Source organism: Caretta caretta, chromosome 1 (genome assembly GCF_965140235.1).
Source record: "Caretta caretta isolate rCarCar2 chromosome 1, rCarCar1.hap1, whole genome shotgun sequence".
Taxonomy (NCBI): Eukaryota; Metazoa; Chordata; order Testudines; family Cheloniidae; genus Caretta; species Caretta caretta.
In genome coordinates, this window is record NC_134206.1 from 206,298,669 (window position 1) to 206,315,602 (window position 16,934).

General features: G+C 45.0%; 1 protein-coding gene across 5 annotated transcripts in view; it reads right to left on the minus strand.

Annotated features, from left to right (window-relative positions):
* Window positions 1-1,059: 1,059 nt before the first annotated feature.
* CD58 (CD58 molecule) overlaps window positions 1,060-16,934 on the minus strand; it is a 47,150-nt gene continuing 31,275 nt past the window's right edge. Inside the window, exons 7-14 of one of the 5 annotated variants that reach the window (XR_012664793.1) lie at window positions 9,787-9,858; window positions 9,594-9,665; window positions 9,401-9,472; window positions 9,208-9,279; window positions 9,015-9,086; window positions 5,429-5,464; window positions 3,901-5,058; window positions 1,060-2,502 (exon numbers count right to left, since the gene is read on the minus strand). Coding sequence is in view for 2 of the 5 variants with exons in the window: in XM_075119012.1 (XP_074975113.1) it covers window positions 2,474-2,502; window positions 5,429-5,464; window positions 9,015-9,086; window positions 9,208-9,279; window positions 9,401-9,472; window positions 9,594-9,665; window positions 9,787-9,858 (425 nt within the window). In the remaining 3 variants the exon portion in view is untranslated. The remainder of the gene's footprint in view (window positions 2,503-3,900; window positions 5,059-5,428; window positions 5,465-9,014; window positions 9,087-9,207; window positions 9,280-9,400; window positions 9,473-9,593; window positions 9,666-9,786; window positions 9,859-16,934) is intronic. The other 4 variants (XM_075119012.1, XR_012664794.1, XR_012664795.1 and 1 more) reach the window with 4 other exon arrangements.

The following is a 16,934-nucleotide window of genomic DNA, read 5'->3' on the forward strand; positions in this document are numbered from 1 at the left end:
CTTTCTACCTAGCTGGCAAAGGCCTTCCCCGGAGTTAGAAAGTCCAGCCATAAAATGTCCAAATGGCGAGCTCTCCCCTACAGTGCAATTTTTCATTCATAATTTGCCACTCAATTTTCCACTGCGTATTTTTGACAACTTTTCATTCTCAACTTTTGACGTGCAAATTTACATTCTTCATTTTTGACACTTCGGTTTTTGTATTCAATTTTACATACTCCCATTTTTGACATTTAATTTAATATTTTTGATTTTCCACACTCAATTTTTCACATTTGATTGTTCTTTCTCCATTTATAACACTCAATTTTGGACAGTCCATTTTCCACTCTTGATTTTCAACATTCAATTTTCCATTCTCAATTTTTGACCATCCATTTTCCATTCTCAAATATTGACATTCCACCTGCACACTGTAGATCATAAGCTCAAGGGGATGTTTCCGAGGAAGCCCCTTATTAAAATAATGAAAGCACGCTAAAAATAGTCAATGGGTAAGGAAGAAACATGGTACAGTATTAGCGTGCTAACGTATGGATCAGAAGATGTGGGTTCTGTTTCCAGCTCTGCCACCAATTTGCTGTGGGACCTGTGGTAAGTCACGTGGATGCAAGAATCCCCTAAAGCAGAGGTTCTCAAACTGGGGTCCGTGGACCACCATTGGTCCGCGAGCTCCATTCAGGTGGTCCATGGACAGTTCCCTCCAAGGTGCACGCCTGGGCAGCCACACATGAGTAAATGAAAGGCCAGCCACCCAATTAGTGGAGCTGCGCAGGTGTGGCTCCACTAATTAGGTGCCTGGATCACATGTAAGGTGAGGTGGTGGCCTTGGGGGGAATAGGGGGTAGGTGGGAGGGGGCAGTGGGGTGAGAAGAGTGGGTGGGGGGAATTTGGGACATGCAGGGCTGTGGCGGCCAGAGAAAGAGGCAACTTTCCCCAGCTCCAGAACTGCAGCTGCTGGGGAGAGACGGCCCTCCTTCCCAGCCCCAGCTCAGGGGCTGCTGCGGCGGGGGAGCGAGGGCACATCCATCACATTAGAAAGGTAAGACTATTAAAATATTAAAATATGAGTTGTGTGCTTTTATTTGTAGAACAAAAAAATGTTAATTATTAAGGTTTTTTTTAATCCAAAGCTCTTTACAATAGTTAGCTCACGGTACAAACAACATTTGGAAAGATCATGAAGTGGCCCACTGAGACCCACAGCAATTTTCAAGTGGTCCATGAAAAAAAAAGTTAGAGAACAACTGCTCTAAAGCATGTAGATTTTTTGGGTGCCTAACTTCATACATCAAAGCCCAGACTTGCATAGATCTGAGACCTGGGTTTGGCACAGAGACTGTACTGGTTTCACTGGTTGATAATCTCCTTCTGATAGTGAAAGAGGTGTCTGTGCTGATGCTTTTAGATCAGCTGTTCTGACACAGTTGTGGGCGCCACAGACGCAATTGCTCTTGAGACTTACCTTAGAGTCTGAGGATACATTGTTTGGGTAGCAGGGGTTCTCAAACTTCATTGCATCGCGACCCTCTTCTGACAACAAAAGTTACTACACAACTCCAGGAAGAGGGACGGAAGCCTGAGCCCTGCCCCTTTGGGCGGGCAGCGGGGATGGGGGGAGGGCGCTATAGCCTGAGCCCTGCTGCCCATGGCTGAAGCCCTTGGGCTTTGGCTTCAGCCCCCGTCCTGGGCAGTGGGACTCAGACTTTGGCTTCAGCCCCAGAGCCCAGCAAGTCTAACGCCTCAAGGCGACCTCATTAAAACAGGGTCATGACCCACTTTTGGGCCTGACCCACAGTTTGAGAACCACTGTGCCATTTACTCTAGCCGGGTTGATACCATGTCCACTGAGCTAGAAGGCGTGTCTACCTTTTGCTATTCAAAAAAAAAATTAGAACTTAGTGGTGGGGGTGGAGGGTGATGGTGGTGCTTTCTGGAAGAAACAAGAGCCAGGAAAGCTGTTGCTCATCTATGCATGGACAGTGTCATTGTGGCCTTTTCTTTCAGATAGGGAGGCTGAGAAAATGAGAGTCGCCCCTCTGAATACTCTTCTCTTTTGAATGTAAATAATGTTACAGTTAGAGTTGTATATCATGTCGATTAGTTTTTGATTTGTCTACATTCACTTGTGTTAGTTAATGTCTGGAAACATTGGCATAAATAAACCTGGCTCCTATGTTTCATGTTTGCTTGCTTGTAAAACAAAAGTATAAAAAAAAGCACGGATGCACACGGATTTGCTCCTTGACTCACTGTCCATTTTCAAAATAACCAACATTGAAGAAAGAGGGCATCTGTCCTTGAAAGATGAAAGTGGGCATTGCTGGCAGCTTGAGAACAAATACACGAATCTTCAAAACACTTTTGTTAGGGAGAACTCAAGCACTCATTGATGACATCCACAAGATACTTGTTCCATTTCTTCTCTCAATCTCTTTTGTCACTCCGCAATGGAGTTTAGTCCATTGTGTTGTTACTCTGCGTCCCTTTGCTGTTTAAGATCTGGAATAAAAGATGAATTCATTATATTTTTTATTTTAGTTTGCAATGTTTTATCACTTACCCAAGAACACTGCAGATTTTAAACACTAGCGAACAATAAATATGAATTAATAGGATACTGTAGCATTTTGCTATGTGGTCTTTGGTTTATGTTAGTAGCAGCATCAGCTGATACTCGGTGTCACTCCTGGGTATAATGCTGCAGGGATTTTTTTTTCCTATGGTAACATTATGCATTCCTGAAGCGTCTTTCATCTGAGGATCTCAGAGCTTTCCTAAGGTAGGTAAATATTATCCTCATTTTACAGACAAGGAAACTGAGGGACAGAGAAATTACAATGAAAAGGTGTCAAGACAGAATATCTAAAGTATTTACATCATGTGATGGGCATCTAAATAAAACTGGGCTGATTTTCAGAAGATATACTTAACTGCCACTTAAGTCAACACTTCCTTCTTCGTGCACCAGACACAGCAACACGGAGAGACGAGTCTGCATGTGCCAAGGCACTGGTACATACAGACTGTGCCTCTTCTCCCACGGCACCATTCCCCCCGCACCAAATCTCAGCACAGTACCATTTCCGCCCACTCCAGACACCAGCAGGGGAGCTAGTCTAGCAGCAGGGAGACCTGAAGCAGCTGGCACAACTCTACAGTTGCGCTGGTACTTTTTGTTGAGCTCAGTTACGCTACATTGAATAAGGGGAAGTGACTCCTGTGTCTGTTACATTTCCAAAGCAGCCTGTGTCTGAGATGTTATCCGACTGTATGGGTGGGTGGTTTGGCATTGGTGGGGACTGTGGTTGTTTAGATAAGGGAAACCCCCCCTAAAGGTGAGACCGCCAGGGCAAAATTTCAAAAAGGAACATTTTAAATTATTTTCTTTGCAAAAGTTTGTATCCCAGATCCACAGCAGCTTTGTTTGCTCTTGTCATGTCCTGGTGAGGCCATCTGAACACAGGACAAAAGAAGATGACAGAGCAGCATAAAAAAACCCAACTTTGGAACCTCAGAGTTGGTGTTTCTGGTTTCAGATGTTTGTTCAAGGCTCAAATGGTAGGGTGGAGATCCCCTCCAAACATGGAACTAATGCACTTCTCCTGCCTACAGCTGTGACAGACAGGGTCAGTTCTTACTCTCCCCTAGGTAGTTCTGACATAGGTCACACAACCTGTGAACAGCACTAAATCAAATGCTGCTGTTAGTGATTTGTTCCTCTGTGGTGAGATGTAGCAATAATGCATATACAAATAATGCAATTGTATATTACAAACCTCCAAACATGGCTCAAACACCATGGCAAACCCCAATGGCCAAATAAAGCATCCTGTATAGAACAGAAAATCATAATAGCCCACGATCTAACAACAGCCAGCAAACCTCACAAAAACTTACGTCTTCAGCCTCACTCATCAGGCTCACTGACAAGCTCTGGGTCCCCTTCTAGTTGATCCAAAATGCCACTGCTCAGATCAGCTTCCCCTTCCAGCCACTTGGACCATGTCACTGGCCTGCCTCAGATCGTCACACTGCTGCCTCTCTTCATCTGCATCACGTTCAAGTTTCTTATCCTGTTCCTCACTTAGGCCTGGTCTACACTCAAATTTAGTTCAACTTCCATGGCCTCTGTTTCAGCCCTGCCTACACCTTTACTCTCATTTCTCTGTACTCCCCCTCACTAGCTATCCTCCTAAGCCTCCCTTTTACCTCCTCCCTCGGTCTCCAGCAAATACAGCTTGGGCTGGTATTAAATAGAAGAGAAAACTCTGCATATTTCTGATAGCCCCTCCACCCAGATTCCTGTGGAGCCTAGGAATCTTTAATGTACTATCAATGTCATGCGAAGGGAGAAACCCTTATAAAAATATACCACAGTACTCAAGACTTGTACACACACACAACCACTTTAACTAGACCAATACAATAAAAACAGCGCAACCCTCTAGTATGAACTCAGCAATACTCTTTAAACCTCAGTTTAAAGTTTAAAACCAGGGTTTTGATCCACACCCAGACTGTTCCCATCTAGTACCTGAACTTTAATTGTTTGCACTGTTTCTGTTGAAAATGGATTGCAAGCTCCTTGCAGCAGAGCCCCATGTATCTATATGGTGCTATATAAATACTACTCAAGGGCTAAATACTGATTAACTTATTCAGATTTTTACTCAGGTCTTACTGAGACAGAGTCAATGGGCGCTCACCTGAGTAAGGGTAGAGTAACACCTTCTGGGACACTGTCAGGCTGTTTAGAGCTCATATTTAGGCTTTAGTTGTAGCTATTACAAAACCTAGTGTTAATACAAATACTCTGTGAAATAACAGCCCTCCCCAAAACCATTCACTCAGGTTTTTTGGACTTACATCTCCCCCTTATATACACTAGAAAGAGCTTGCTAGCATAGCTACACAGATCTATCTATCAATATTGGCAAATCCTACTAGTGGAGATGCAGCAAGTCTGAGCGCTTTAAAGCGCTAGTGTGGACAGGCTTCGAGCGCTGGGAGCTGTGAATTCCATCCCTGATTCATGATTTAATCTGGAATTGGAACCTGAGTAGCCAAGGATAATTAGACACATTAACCATTTGATCTACAACCACTGATTTGCTACCACAAGTCCTGCCAACCAATCCCAGTCCTTATATGGATATTTGTGCTCATCTGCCATCTAGAACTCTAACATCTAGGGCCATTCAGCACCTTTGACATGCCCCCCCAATCAGACAGCATTAACCCCTGTACGCCACGCCAACAGTGAGGGCTATAACCTGAGGTGCTATGCGCACACGTCACATGTATGGTCTTGAACATTCAGGGATGCTTGGAGCTTTTAGCTGGGGACCAGCTCTAGCAATCTATCGTACTTTCCCCAGACGTGATCATACAGGGGTCTAAAACGTTCCTGTGTTCTTTTCCATACCTGGCTCCTGATTCCCCTTTGTGATATTTTCATAATCTGAAAAATAAGATGCAAATGAGTTGGAGTTAGCACCAATTATTGCACACACCATTCATGGTCATCATAGAGGGGGTAAAATTCTTTCCTAACCTACCCAAGGAGCACTGGGGGGACAGAGGAGTAGTGGCTAGTTGGCGTGCCCCGGGTACAGAGAAGGATGGGTAATGGGAGAGCTGAAGCATAATGTGCTAAAATGCACCCCTTACTGCTACTCCAAAAAGGTAGCAGTGCACCTCTTTCCCTCACCCCTTTTTCCAGAGCTTGTTGCTTACTACAGTACCCAGCCGGGGGCCTAGCGCAGGGGCAGGCAAACATTTTGGCCTGAGGGCCACATCGGGTTTCCAAAATTGTATGGAGGGCCAGTTGTGTCTCCCCAGACAGCCAGGCGTGGCCCAGCCCCTGCCTCCTATCCGACCCCACCCCACCCCCCCGCTTCTCACACTCCCTGACAGCTCCCTCTGGGACTCCTGCCCTATCCAACCCCCCTTGTTCCCTGATTGCTCCCCTGGGACTCCTGCCCCATCTACCACCCCCTGCTCCCTGACCACCCCTGGACCCCCCACACCTTACTGCCCCCTGACGCCCCATCAACCCCCCCCCCTCATTTCTGACTTGCTCCCCGGGACCCCTGCCCCATCCAACCACCCCTTCTCCCTGTCCCCTGACCGCCCCTGGAACCTCTGCCCCTGCCTGCCCACCGCCGCCCCGTCCAACCCCCCCTCCTTCCTGACTGCCCTCCCCGGGACCCCTGCCCCCATTCAACCCCCTATTCCCCACCCTCTAACCGCCCCGCCCCGACCACCACCCCCAACTCCCCTGCCCTCTGTCCAACCCTCCCTTCCCCCTGCCCCCTTACTGTGCTACCTGGAGCACCTGTGGCCGACAGTGCTACAGCCGTGCCACCCAGAGCACTGGGTCAGGCCACGGCTCTGCAACCGCGCTGCCCGGACGCCCAGAGCATTGCGCTGGCCACGTGGCACACTGAGGCTGCGGGGGAGGGGGAACAGCAGGGAGGGGCCAGGGACTAGCCTCCCAGGCCAGGAGCTCAGGGGCTGAGCAGGAGGGTCCTGCAGCCGGAGGTGGCTCTTGGACCATAGTTTGCACACCTCTGGTCTAAGGGCTTGCTGTGCCCCCCAGCCAGCTGTTCCAAACCCTTGCGACTCTTGCAGTGTGACCAGCACAACAACTAAGTCTCCCCTTAGCCTTCAAGAGAACACCAAGGCCCAGGTCCTGAAAGGTATTTAGGCTCCTAACTTCCACTGAAATAAGTGTCTAAATACCTTGAGGATCTGGACATAGGAATCTGTCCTGTCTGGGGAGGGGGGGGCATAGATACAAGAGGGTTTAACCAGACACTGCTCTAGTCACCCTTATTTTAACATTTTGCCTGAAATTTGCAGGGCAGCAATCATACATCTAGTCCGACATTGTGTCTGGGAAGTGTGGTTTTGTCATAAGATGACTGAGACAGAGAAGGGTAGGCTAGTACTCTGAGCACAAGACTGGGAATCAGGACTCCTAGGTTCTATGCCCTCTGTAATACTCCGTGCTTGATTGTCTACGCATTTTCACCCTTGTAGCTTACTTGACACCATTAGGGTGATTCCTGATTGACAGCAATGCAAGTAGAGACTCGGGTCCTGTGTGGCTTGCACAAACCATTTCACCTCTCTGTGCCTCAGTTTCCCCAGGTGTAAGTAGGAGATAACAATACCCACTCTCAAAGGGGCACAACGAGGATTTATGCAGCAATGGTTGAATGGTGTTTGAGGATGTACGTGCTGATTATTACAAACAGAACGGTAAAACACAGGCGGATGGGCAGGGCAGTAATGCTCTACAAGTGCCCTGCGTGCACAGAGAAGGAGCACATCAGCAAGTAACCAAGTCATTACGCCAGAGCAGAGAGGGCAAGCCGAGGCAGGCTGGAGAATAAAGAAGATCTAAAATTGTACTATAAGAGCCACACAGAGAATTGTCTTGATTCTCTTTTTGCAGGAAATCTGACTCCAGTCCCCACCCCAAGTCCTTACTTCCAGCTACATCAGAAACATTCAGGCTCCCTTCCTTTCATTTCCCCTGTGAACAAGCTACTCTCCAGTCAGAGACCCTCCCTCCTTCCCCCAACTCCCGTGACAGTGTCTCTCTCCTACCTTCCTGTGTGTGCAATGGGCACCTCATCCCCTCCCAACACTTCTCAACCATTTCACTCCACTGGCCACTTCACAGCCATGCGCAAGCAGCTAGTCATTGCCATGCAGCACATAGAATCATAGAATCATAGAATATAAGGGTTGGAAGGGACCCCAGAAGGTCATCTAGTCCAACCCCCTGCTCGAAGCAGGACCAATTCCCAGTTAAATCATCCCAGCCAGGGCTTTGTCAAGCCTGACCTTAAAAACCTCTAAGGAAGGAGATTCTACCACCTCCCTAGGTAACGCATTCCAGTGTTTCACCACCCTCTTAGTGAAAAAGTTTTTCCTAATATCCAATCTAAACCTCCCCCACTGCAGCTTGAGACCATTACTCCTCGTTCTGTCATCTGATACCATTGAGAACAGTCTAGAGCCATCCTCTTTGGAACCCCCTTTCAGGTAGTTGAAAGCAGCTATCAAATCCCCCCTCATTCTTCTCTTCTGCAGGCTAAACAATCCCAGCTCCCTCAGCCTCTCCTCATAACTCATGTGTTCCAGACCCCTAATCATTTTTGTTGCCCTTCGCTGGACTCTCTCCAATTTATCCACATCCTTCCTGAAGTGTGGGGCCCAAAACTGGACACAGTACTCCAGATGAGGCCTCACCAATGTCGAATAGAGGGGAACGATCACGTCCCTCGATCTGCTCGCTATGCCCCTACTTATACATCCCAAAATGCCATTGGCCTTCTTGGCAACAAGGGCACACTGCTGACTCATATCCAGCTTCTCGTCCACTGTCACCCCTAGGTCCTTTTCCGCAGAACTGCTGCCTAGCCATTCGGTCCCTAGTCTGTAGCTGTGCATTGGGTTCTTCCGTCCTAAGTGCAGGACCCTGCACTTATCCTTATTGAACCTCATCAGATTTCTTTTGGCCCAATCCTCCAATTTGTCTAGGTCCTTCTGTATCCTATCCCTCCCCTCCAGCGTATCTACCACTCCTCCCAGTTTAGTATCATCCGCAAATTTGCTGAGAGTGCAATCCACACCATCCTCCAGATCATTTATGAAGATATTGAACAAAACCGGCCCCAGGACCGACCCTTGGGGCACTCCACTTGATACCGGCTGCCAACTAGACATGGAGCCATTGATCACTACCCGTTGAGCCCGACAATCTAGCCAGCTTTCTACCCACCTTGTAGTGCATTCATCCAGCCCATACTTCCTTAACTTGCTGACAAGAATACTGTGGGAGACCGTGTCAAAAGCTTTGCTAAAGTCAAGAAACAATACATCCACTGCTTTCCCTTCATCCACAGAACCAGTAATCTCATCATAGAAGGCGATTAGATTAGTCATGTGCCTCACTTCCCCCACTTAACTCTGGCCAGAGTGTGATGGCCACACACCTGCATTCTCTTGAGTGGAGGAAAGGTCATGCTGGCTCACTGATTTAGTCTCTTCTGAGTTCTTCACTTCATCTACAAGGAGGAGAGATAATTATATCCACAGAACCAGTAATCTCATCATAGAAGGCGATTAGATTAGTCATGTGCCTCACTTCCCCCACTTAACTCTGGCCAGAGTGTGATGGCCACACACCTGCATTCTCTTGAGTGGAGGAAAGGTCATGCTGGCTCACTGATTTAGTCTCTTCTGAGTTCTTCACTTCATCTACAAGGAGGAGAGATAATTATATCCACAGAACCAGTAATCTCATCATAGAAGGCGATTAGATTAGTCATGTGCCTCACTTCCCCCACTTAACTCTGGCCAGAGTGTGATGGCCACACACCTGCATTCTCTTGAGTGGAGGAAAGGTCATGCTGGCTCACTGATTTAGTCTCTTCTGAGTTCTTCACTTCATCTACAAGGAGGAGAGATAATTATATCCACAGAACCAGTAATCTCATCATAGAAGGCGATTAGATTAGTCATGTGCCTCACTTCCCCCATTTAACTCTGGCCAGAGTGTGATGGCCACACACCTGCATTCTCTTGAGTGGAGGAAAGGTCATGCTGGCTCACTGATTTAGTCTCTTCTGAGTTCTTCACTTCATCTACAAGGAGGAGAGATAATTATATCCACAGAACCAGTAATCTCATCATAGAAGGCGATTAGATTAGTCATGTGCCTCACTTCCCCCACTTAACTCTGGCCAGAGTGTGATGGCCACACACCTGCATTCTCTTGAGTGGAGGAAAGGTCATGCTGGCTCACTGATTTAGTCTCTTCTGAGTTCTTCACTTCATCTACAAGGAGGAGAGATAATTATATAAACTTCAGGTGTACATAACACAATACATTTTAACAGGAACAAAAATTTCTGCCAGGCGATTTGCTGCGTATTATTTATCATCTGGGATTAATGAACCCATCAGCTTCTCCCAGGTGGTTTCAGCCCCTAACAAACACCCCCAACCAGCACTGATTCACTTGGAGGTTCTCTGTACAGTTCATATGAAATTATCTGGCTAAAAGGAGCTGTGAATATTTTCACAGCTTACAACTTCCATGACCAGTAGTCCCGGAAGAGCTTCCTAAACTATCTCTGTGCAGAGCTCCTGAAATGCAGCCACCTCTAGCAGCAACCCGCCAGCATACAGCTAATTGTACAGCAGTGGAGTAAGGAGGGGAAATTTTGAGCTTGTGCATCCAGGAAATATATGCAATCTGCAGCAGCATTTACAGCAGGATTCTAACTGCCTTTGTGGCAGGAAATTCTCAGTATATTTTTAAAGTTTAGAGTTTTACCTCTTTCCCTGATTTAGTCCATTTTCTGACATATGCCTTTAGTTCCACCAGAGTTCAACCGGAGCTGAAGTTCTGCTTGACATGAGTCCAAATACCCTTATGTCATATATAGCGCTCTTTTTGCTCTCAATGTGACCATTTTTAAACTTAAATATTCTTAAAGAAAGTCTTTTAATTTAAACAGTCATCCAATAAAACACTGTCTCTTCTTAACCATTCTTGAAGAGGTGATTTGTGTCTTTCTGACTTCCATCAGGAGTTGCTTAAGCATTGCCAGATACTATTTAGTTCCCCAATATCACTATTCTATACCCAAATAGCTTCTTATTTCATAACCAGCTCTAGCATTAGATGACCCTACTATATTGTATATAAACATCTTTCCATTCGCATAGCAATGATATTAGGAAATTACATTAGATGCTTTACAAAACATTTGCAATAAACATTACAAAAAGAGTTTTGACCATCTTAAGCATTTAAGGAATAAACAAAGATTTTCACCTTTGCGTGGATACATGAATTTAGAAGCAGGAAAGATCTTCTATAAAACATTTTCCAACTGTAAATGTTTTCCTTAAAGTTGAAGGATGAAGACTTTGAGCATTTATAAAAAAAATTAAACTAACAGGAAGTTTTCTAGAATCCTTTGTGATAGTTTGAAACCAAGGTTTTTACCTTGCACAGAGGGGTGGTTTTAAAAAAGCCCACTTTATGATGTAGTTTTTGGCTCTTAGTAACATATCCCTGAACATTACTTCTCTGAAGTATTCTGAATACAGCATCCTTACTTTTTTTCTTTTTCTTTTTTTTTTTTTAAAGTCAGAACTCTTTCTAAAATAAATATCCTACAAAGTTTGTTCGCCTGAGATAGTCTTATCTCTATGCCAGGCAAGGAGCCGCCTAAGCTAGCCAGTGGGAGAGATCGATGAGAGAAATGTGTTCTAAGCCCCACCCCTCTGAGCTTGTGCCTCTCTCTGCTTAGCAATTCACAACCAGGAACCCCTCTCCTGAAGTCAGGTGGCTTAGGTACCATTTTATGTAGTATTAGGCATGATTAAGAGCACACCCAGACACATCGGGTCCTATGTCCCCTGTAAGCTGCGTGCTTGGGCAGCTGCCCAGGAGAGATTCCACTGCAGGTCATGCACATCCAGCAGCATGTGTTCAGGTGCCCCTCCCCGCCACATTGCTCTGTCCTGCAGCTGCTCCCCTCCCAGGACCCTCCTGCTGGCTGTGTGGGGGAGGGGAGGGAGGCAGGTGCTGATGTCAGGGTGTCCCCCTCTGCACCGCCCCTGTAACCCCATCTCCTCAGAGCAGGGGAGAGGGGACATTCAGGACATGGAGCTGCTGCAGTGAACAGAGAGTGACTGAGTACATTTCTTAAAGAGACAGTGCACTGTTTCTGAGATTTCCCCAGCAGCCATCTCTTTCTGTCTCTCTCTCATACACACACACTCTCTCCCTCTCTCTTCCCCGACCCCATTCATGTACCCCATCTCTGCAGAGCAGGGGAGAGGAGACAACAGGGCTCAGGACAGAGCAGGAGAGCTTTCAGTGAGTGTCTTAAAGAGACAGTGCAATCAGAAACTTCCCCAGCAGCGAGCACATGCATGGTCTCTGCCTCACTCACACACACACAGAGTCTCTGCGTCACACACACAGAGTGTCTCTCTCTCTCTCACACACACACACAGAGTGTCTCTGTCTCTCACTCACTCACACACACACACACACACACACACACACAGTCTCTTTCACACTCACCTCCCAACACACACTTGTATTATTGTTGTTGTTACTTCTTGGTACTTCCTACAATGCACATATATTCTCTGTAATTTAATTCTTTCAAAGTATGCTATTTTAGTGTTTTGACTGGTCTGTGCATTTCATCATTTTTATTTCTCTTACACTTAAATTTAATTCTTTGAGTAGTGAGTTCTAAAATGCCTAACCTGTCCTGACTGGAGTAATTATCCCTATGGTAACTTTTTAAAAATATGTATTCTATCTAAAGGTTTTTGTTTTTACTGGTGGTGCACATCCGCACATACTTCGGTGCACATAAAATTTATTCTGTACATGGATGGAAAAAATTAGAGGGAACATTAATCGGGTCAGATACACAAGACAAGTGCTCCTCCACTTCTCTTCAGATCACACTGGGGCTTAGACAGCAGATAGGCTTCCGGATGCCTACAGTGAGGCAGCAGTGCCCATGTCCAGGGCAAAAACATAGGCACAGTTCAAACTGGTAGTGATTAAGGCCCAGATCACAAAGAGATTTAGGTACCTAACCTCCAGATTTATATGCCTTAATCCCAGATCTAGGAACCACTGCAGTCCACAACCCCCTGCCCAGCTGTGGCTAGCCATGTAGGTGCCTAAACTCACTCAGTGCTGAAGTTTGTTTTAGCAGTAAAAGTTCCCCCTGTGCTTTTGCACTGTAAAAAAAAGAAAGAATAGTATTTTTCAATTCACCTAATACAAGTACTATAGTGCAATCTCTTTATCAGGAAAGTTAAACTTACAAATGTAAAATTATGTAAAAAAAACTGCATTCAAAAATAAAACAATGTAAAATTTTAGAGCCTGCAAGTCCACTCAGTCCTCTTTCTCGTTCAGCCAATTGCTCAGACAAACAAGTTTGTTTACATTTGAAGGAGATAATGCTGCCCGCTTCTTGTTTACAATGTCACCTGAAAGTGAGAACAGGTGTTTGTATGGCACTGTTGTAGCCGGTGTTGCAAGATATTTACGTGCCAGATGCGCTAAAGATTCATGTCCCTTCATACTTCAACCACCATTCCAGAAGACATGCGTCCATGCTGATGACAGGATCTGTTCAACAACAATCCAAAGCAGTGTGGATCGACGCATGTTCATTTTCATCACCTGAGTCCGAGGCCACCAGAAGAAGGATGATTTTCTTTATTGGTGGTTCGGGTTCTGTAATTTCCGCATCGGAATGCTGCTCTTTTAAGACTTCTAAAAGTATGCTCCACACCCCGTCCCTCTCAGATTTTGGAAGATACTTCAGATTCTTAAATTGTGGGTCAGTTAGAAATCTCACTTTCTTTGTGTTTTGTGAAATCTACAGCAAAAGTGTTCTTAAAATGAACAGCATGTGCTGGGTCATCATCCGAGACTACTATAACATGAAATATGTGGCAGAATGCAGGTAGAACAGAGCAGGGGACATACAATTCTCCCCCAAGGAGTTCAGTCATAAATTTAATTAACACATTTTTTTTTAACGAGCATCATCAGCATGGAAGCATCTCCTCTGGAATGATGGCCGAAGCATGAAGGGCTGTACGACTGTTTAGCATATCTGGCACATAAATACCTTGCAATGCCAGCTTCAAAAGTGCCATGCAACTGCTTGTTCTCACTTTCTGGTGACATTGTAAATAAGAAGAGGGCAGCATTATCTCCTGTAAATGTAAACAAACTTGTTTGTCTTAGCGATTGGCAGAATAAGAAGTAGGACTGAGTAGAGTTGTAGACCCTGAAGTTTTACATTGTTTTGTTTCTGAATGCACTTATGTAACAAAAAAAAAAATCTACATTTGTAAGTTGTACTTTCACAACAAAGAGATTGCACTACAGTACTTGTATGAGCTGAACTGAAATCATTTTATCATTTATACAGTGCAAATATTTGTAAGCAAAAATCATATACACTTTATATGAAAATGTAGAAAATCATCCAAAATATTTAATAAATTTCAATTGGTATTCTCTTGTTTAACAGTGCAATTAAAACTGTGATTAATCACAATTAATTTTTTTGAGTTAATCGCGTGAATTAACTGCAATTAATAGACAGCCCTACTTCATATACAACAGCAGAATTAATTTCACTGTTCAGTATCTTACACTAACTCTGTATTTCCATCTTCCTTGTGGCTTCTTGGGAATAAAAATAAAAATTAAATATAATCAGAATTTATTACACTCCTTACTGGTTCAGTTGATGGTTCTATGGAGGTGACAACGTAAAAAAAAGTTAGAGTGTGATTTGGAAGGGGACAGCCTTCAACCATTTGAGATGTGTTTAATGGAAAGCTATACACATCTGTTTTTAACTAGTGAGTCTTTCCACTGTTCAACCCTGATACCAGTCAGCTCTGTGTTCTTGGGGAACCAGGGCCCAGTATCCAGCCTGTCTGACTCATGAAAGACACCCCCTCCCACCAGCCTGTGCTTGAACCAAAACCAATCAGAGAAAAGACTTGCAGAGCACAGTGAAGGGTGTTGGGAGACACACCTAGACCCCTCCTGACAAGGGTGACAAGAACAAAGGCAACTCCTCCAGCCTCATCTACAAGAAAGATGGGACAGGAAGACATCTCCATTAGCATACAGAATGGAGAACAGAGAACCACACTGAACTCTGGGACCAGAAAAGCAGGGAAGCACTGCATCATGGGGGATCTCTGCTCCAGATGTTAATGAACCTATGCCTGCACACACCCAGCTCAGCAGGTATCTGACCAATTCTAGTAATGAATCCTTGATTAATATCCAAAATACTGAAGCAGCCTAATTGCATTGTGAGCTCCCTGGAAGGATCATCATCCATAGCCAAGAGTGATCATCTCCTATTGTCTAGCCTAAAGAACACCCTTGAGTCATCAGTTTACCTATAAACAAATCTAGTGTTCTCCCTTGAACCATTGCATTTTCTCTACAAAAACCCCTACTCACCCTCTAATCAGTGTTCTGATGCATGGATCCAAACTCTGTATCAGTTTCAATGGGATTTCATCTTCTCCTGACTGATCATGCTGGGGGCTCTGCCTGTCTCCAGCACTCAGGACCCTGAGCTACCACCAACACCTGGGAACCCTGACCAGTTCAAGCTTAATGGAAGTTGGTGAGATGCCTCTCTTTCTCTCTCTCTGTTTTCTTTTCTACCTCAGGTATAATTTTCTAACCCTGACTTGTTTGATCAGGTATATTTTTCTATATATGACTTTTGTGACCTTTAATAATGTAACTGTTACGTTGGTTTATGCTCTCCTTGTGTAGTTATCCCTATTATTCAAAAAATAACTTTTATGGTTAAGCTGGTTGCTTCTCTCTCTCTCTCTCTGAACTTTACTCTTTTGTGTTTTTAGCTTCCCCATTTACTCTGCAGCAACACTTCTTTTACCTAAGCTAAAGATCCCTGTAGCACCCAAAATACTGTGGGATTTGCTCATCAAGTGGGTTACTACCAGTACAATTGTGACTTGAAAGTGGGGATAGGGACGTGCTGTGACATATGAGGGTGGCAGCTTGAAAGTGCTGCTTGACCCAGTTCGCAAAGTCCAGGGGCATATAACAGTGGCAGCCTGGAAGTGCTGCTTGACCCAGTCTGCTGAGTATGGGGCATATGAAGGTGGCAGCCTGGAAGCGCTGTTCAACCCAGCCTGCTCAGGCTTGCTCTGTTAATATGTGCGCGAGTGTGTGTGTGTTCATCTGGTTCTGGGGCTGGAGGAACCCAGCCCTGGGGACCCTAGGTCCTGCGGGTAGCTCCATCGGGAGGAGATTTGCAGAAGGGAGGAGTAGAGCTCCATATGAACACACAAGTGACACAAGCAGTACATTAATAGGATTACAAAACCCCCCTCCCAAAGAGTAACCCTAATAAATGAGCATACCCCAAAGTAACGGGCAAAACTGGTAACAACCCATTTTCATAAGCCTTCGTGGAGTTTCCATTCACATGAGCAAGAACTCAGATCTTTCCATTTCCTTTGGGATTACAGTGATTGAATTTTGCCCTCCATCCACACACTGAAGAATTATGTAACCCCTATAACAGATATGATTGGTAGGCCTGGCACTAAAGAGAACACTACATTTGGGAGTTTGCTCATCTCATCTAATGGTACCAGAAGCCTCCAAAATTTCCAGGATTAACAGAGGCTACAGAGACTCCAGTGTCATCTCCCCATCTATAAATAGGGGATAATAATAATGACCTCTGTCCAAGGGAAGCAATGAGCTCAGCTATCAAACATTAGTATTTTGACCATGCTTTTAGGATGTAAGTTCAGTGGTTCTCAACTAGGGGTATGAGTCTTCCAGGGGGTACATCAACTCATCTAGATATTTGCCAAGTTTCACAACAGGCTACATAAAGAGCACTAGCAAAGTCACCAAAAACTATCATATCATACAGAAAAAATGAGATAGTCAGCATTTTTTCAGTAATAATGTGCTGTGACATTTTTCTATTTTTATGTCTGATTTGTAAGCAAGTACTTATTAAGGGTGGTGAAACTTGGGGTACGCAAGACAAATCAGATGCCTAAACGAGGTACAGTAATCTGGAAAGGCTGGGAACTACTGCCTTAGTTCCATCAGTGGAACAGATGGTGAAAGCAACAGGCTAACGAACAGGATAGTAATGCTTCAGAAATGCCCTGTGTACACACAACAGAAGCACATCAGCAAGTAACCGCATCAACACACCAGAACAGACAGGGGAGCAGAGACAGGCTGAAGAAATCAAAGAAAGTGCCACACTGTACAGTCGGTACCTCCTGTAGAATTTTCTTGTTTCTGCTTTTGCGAG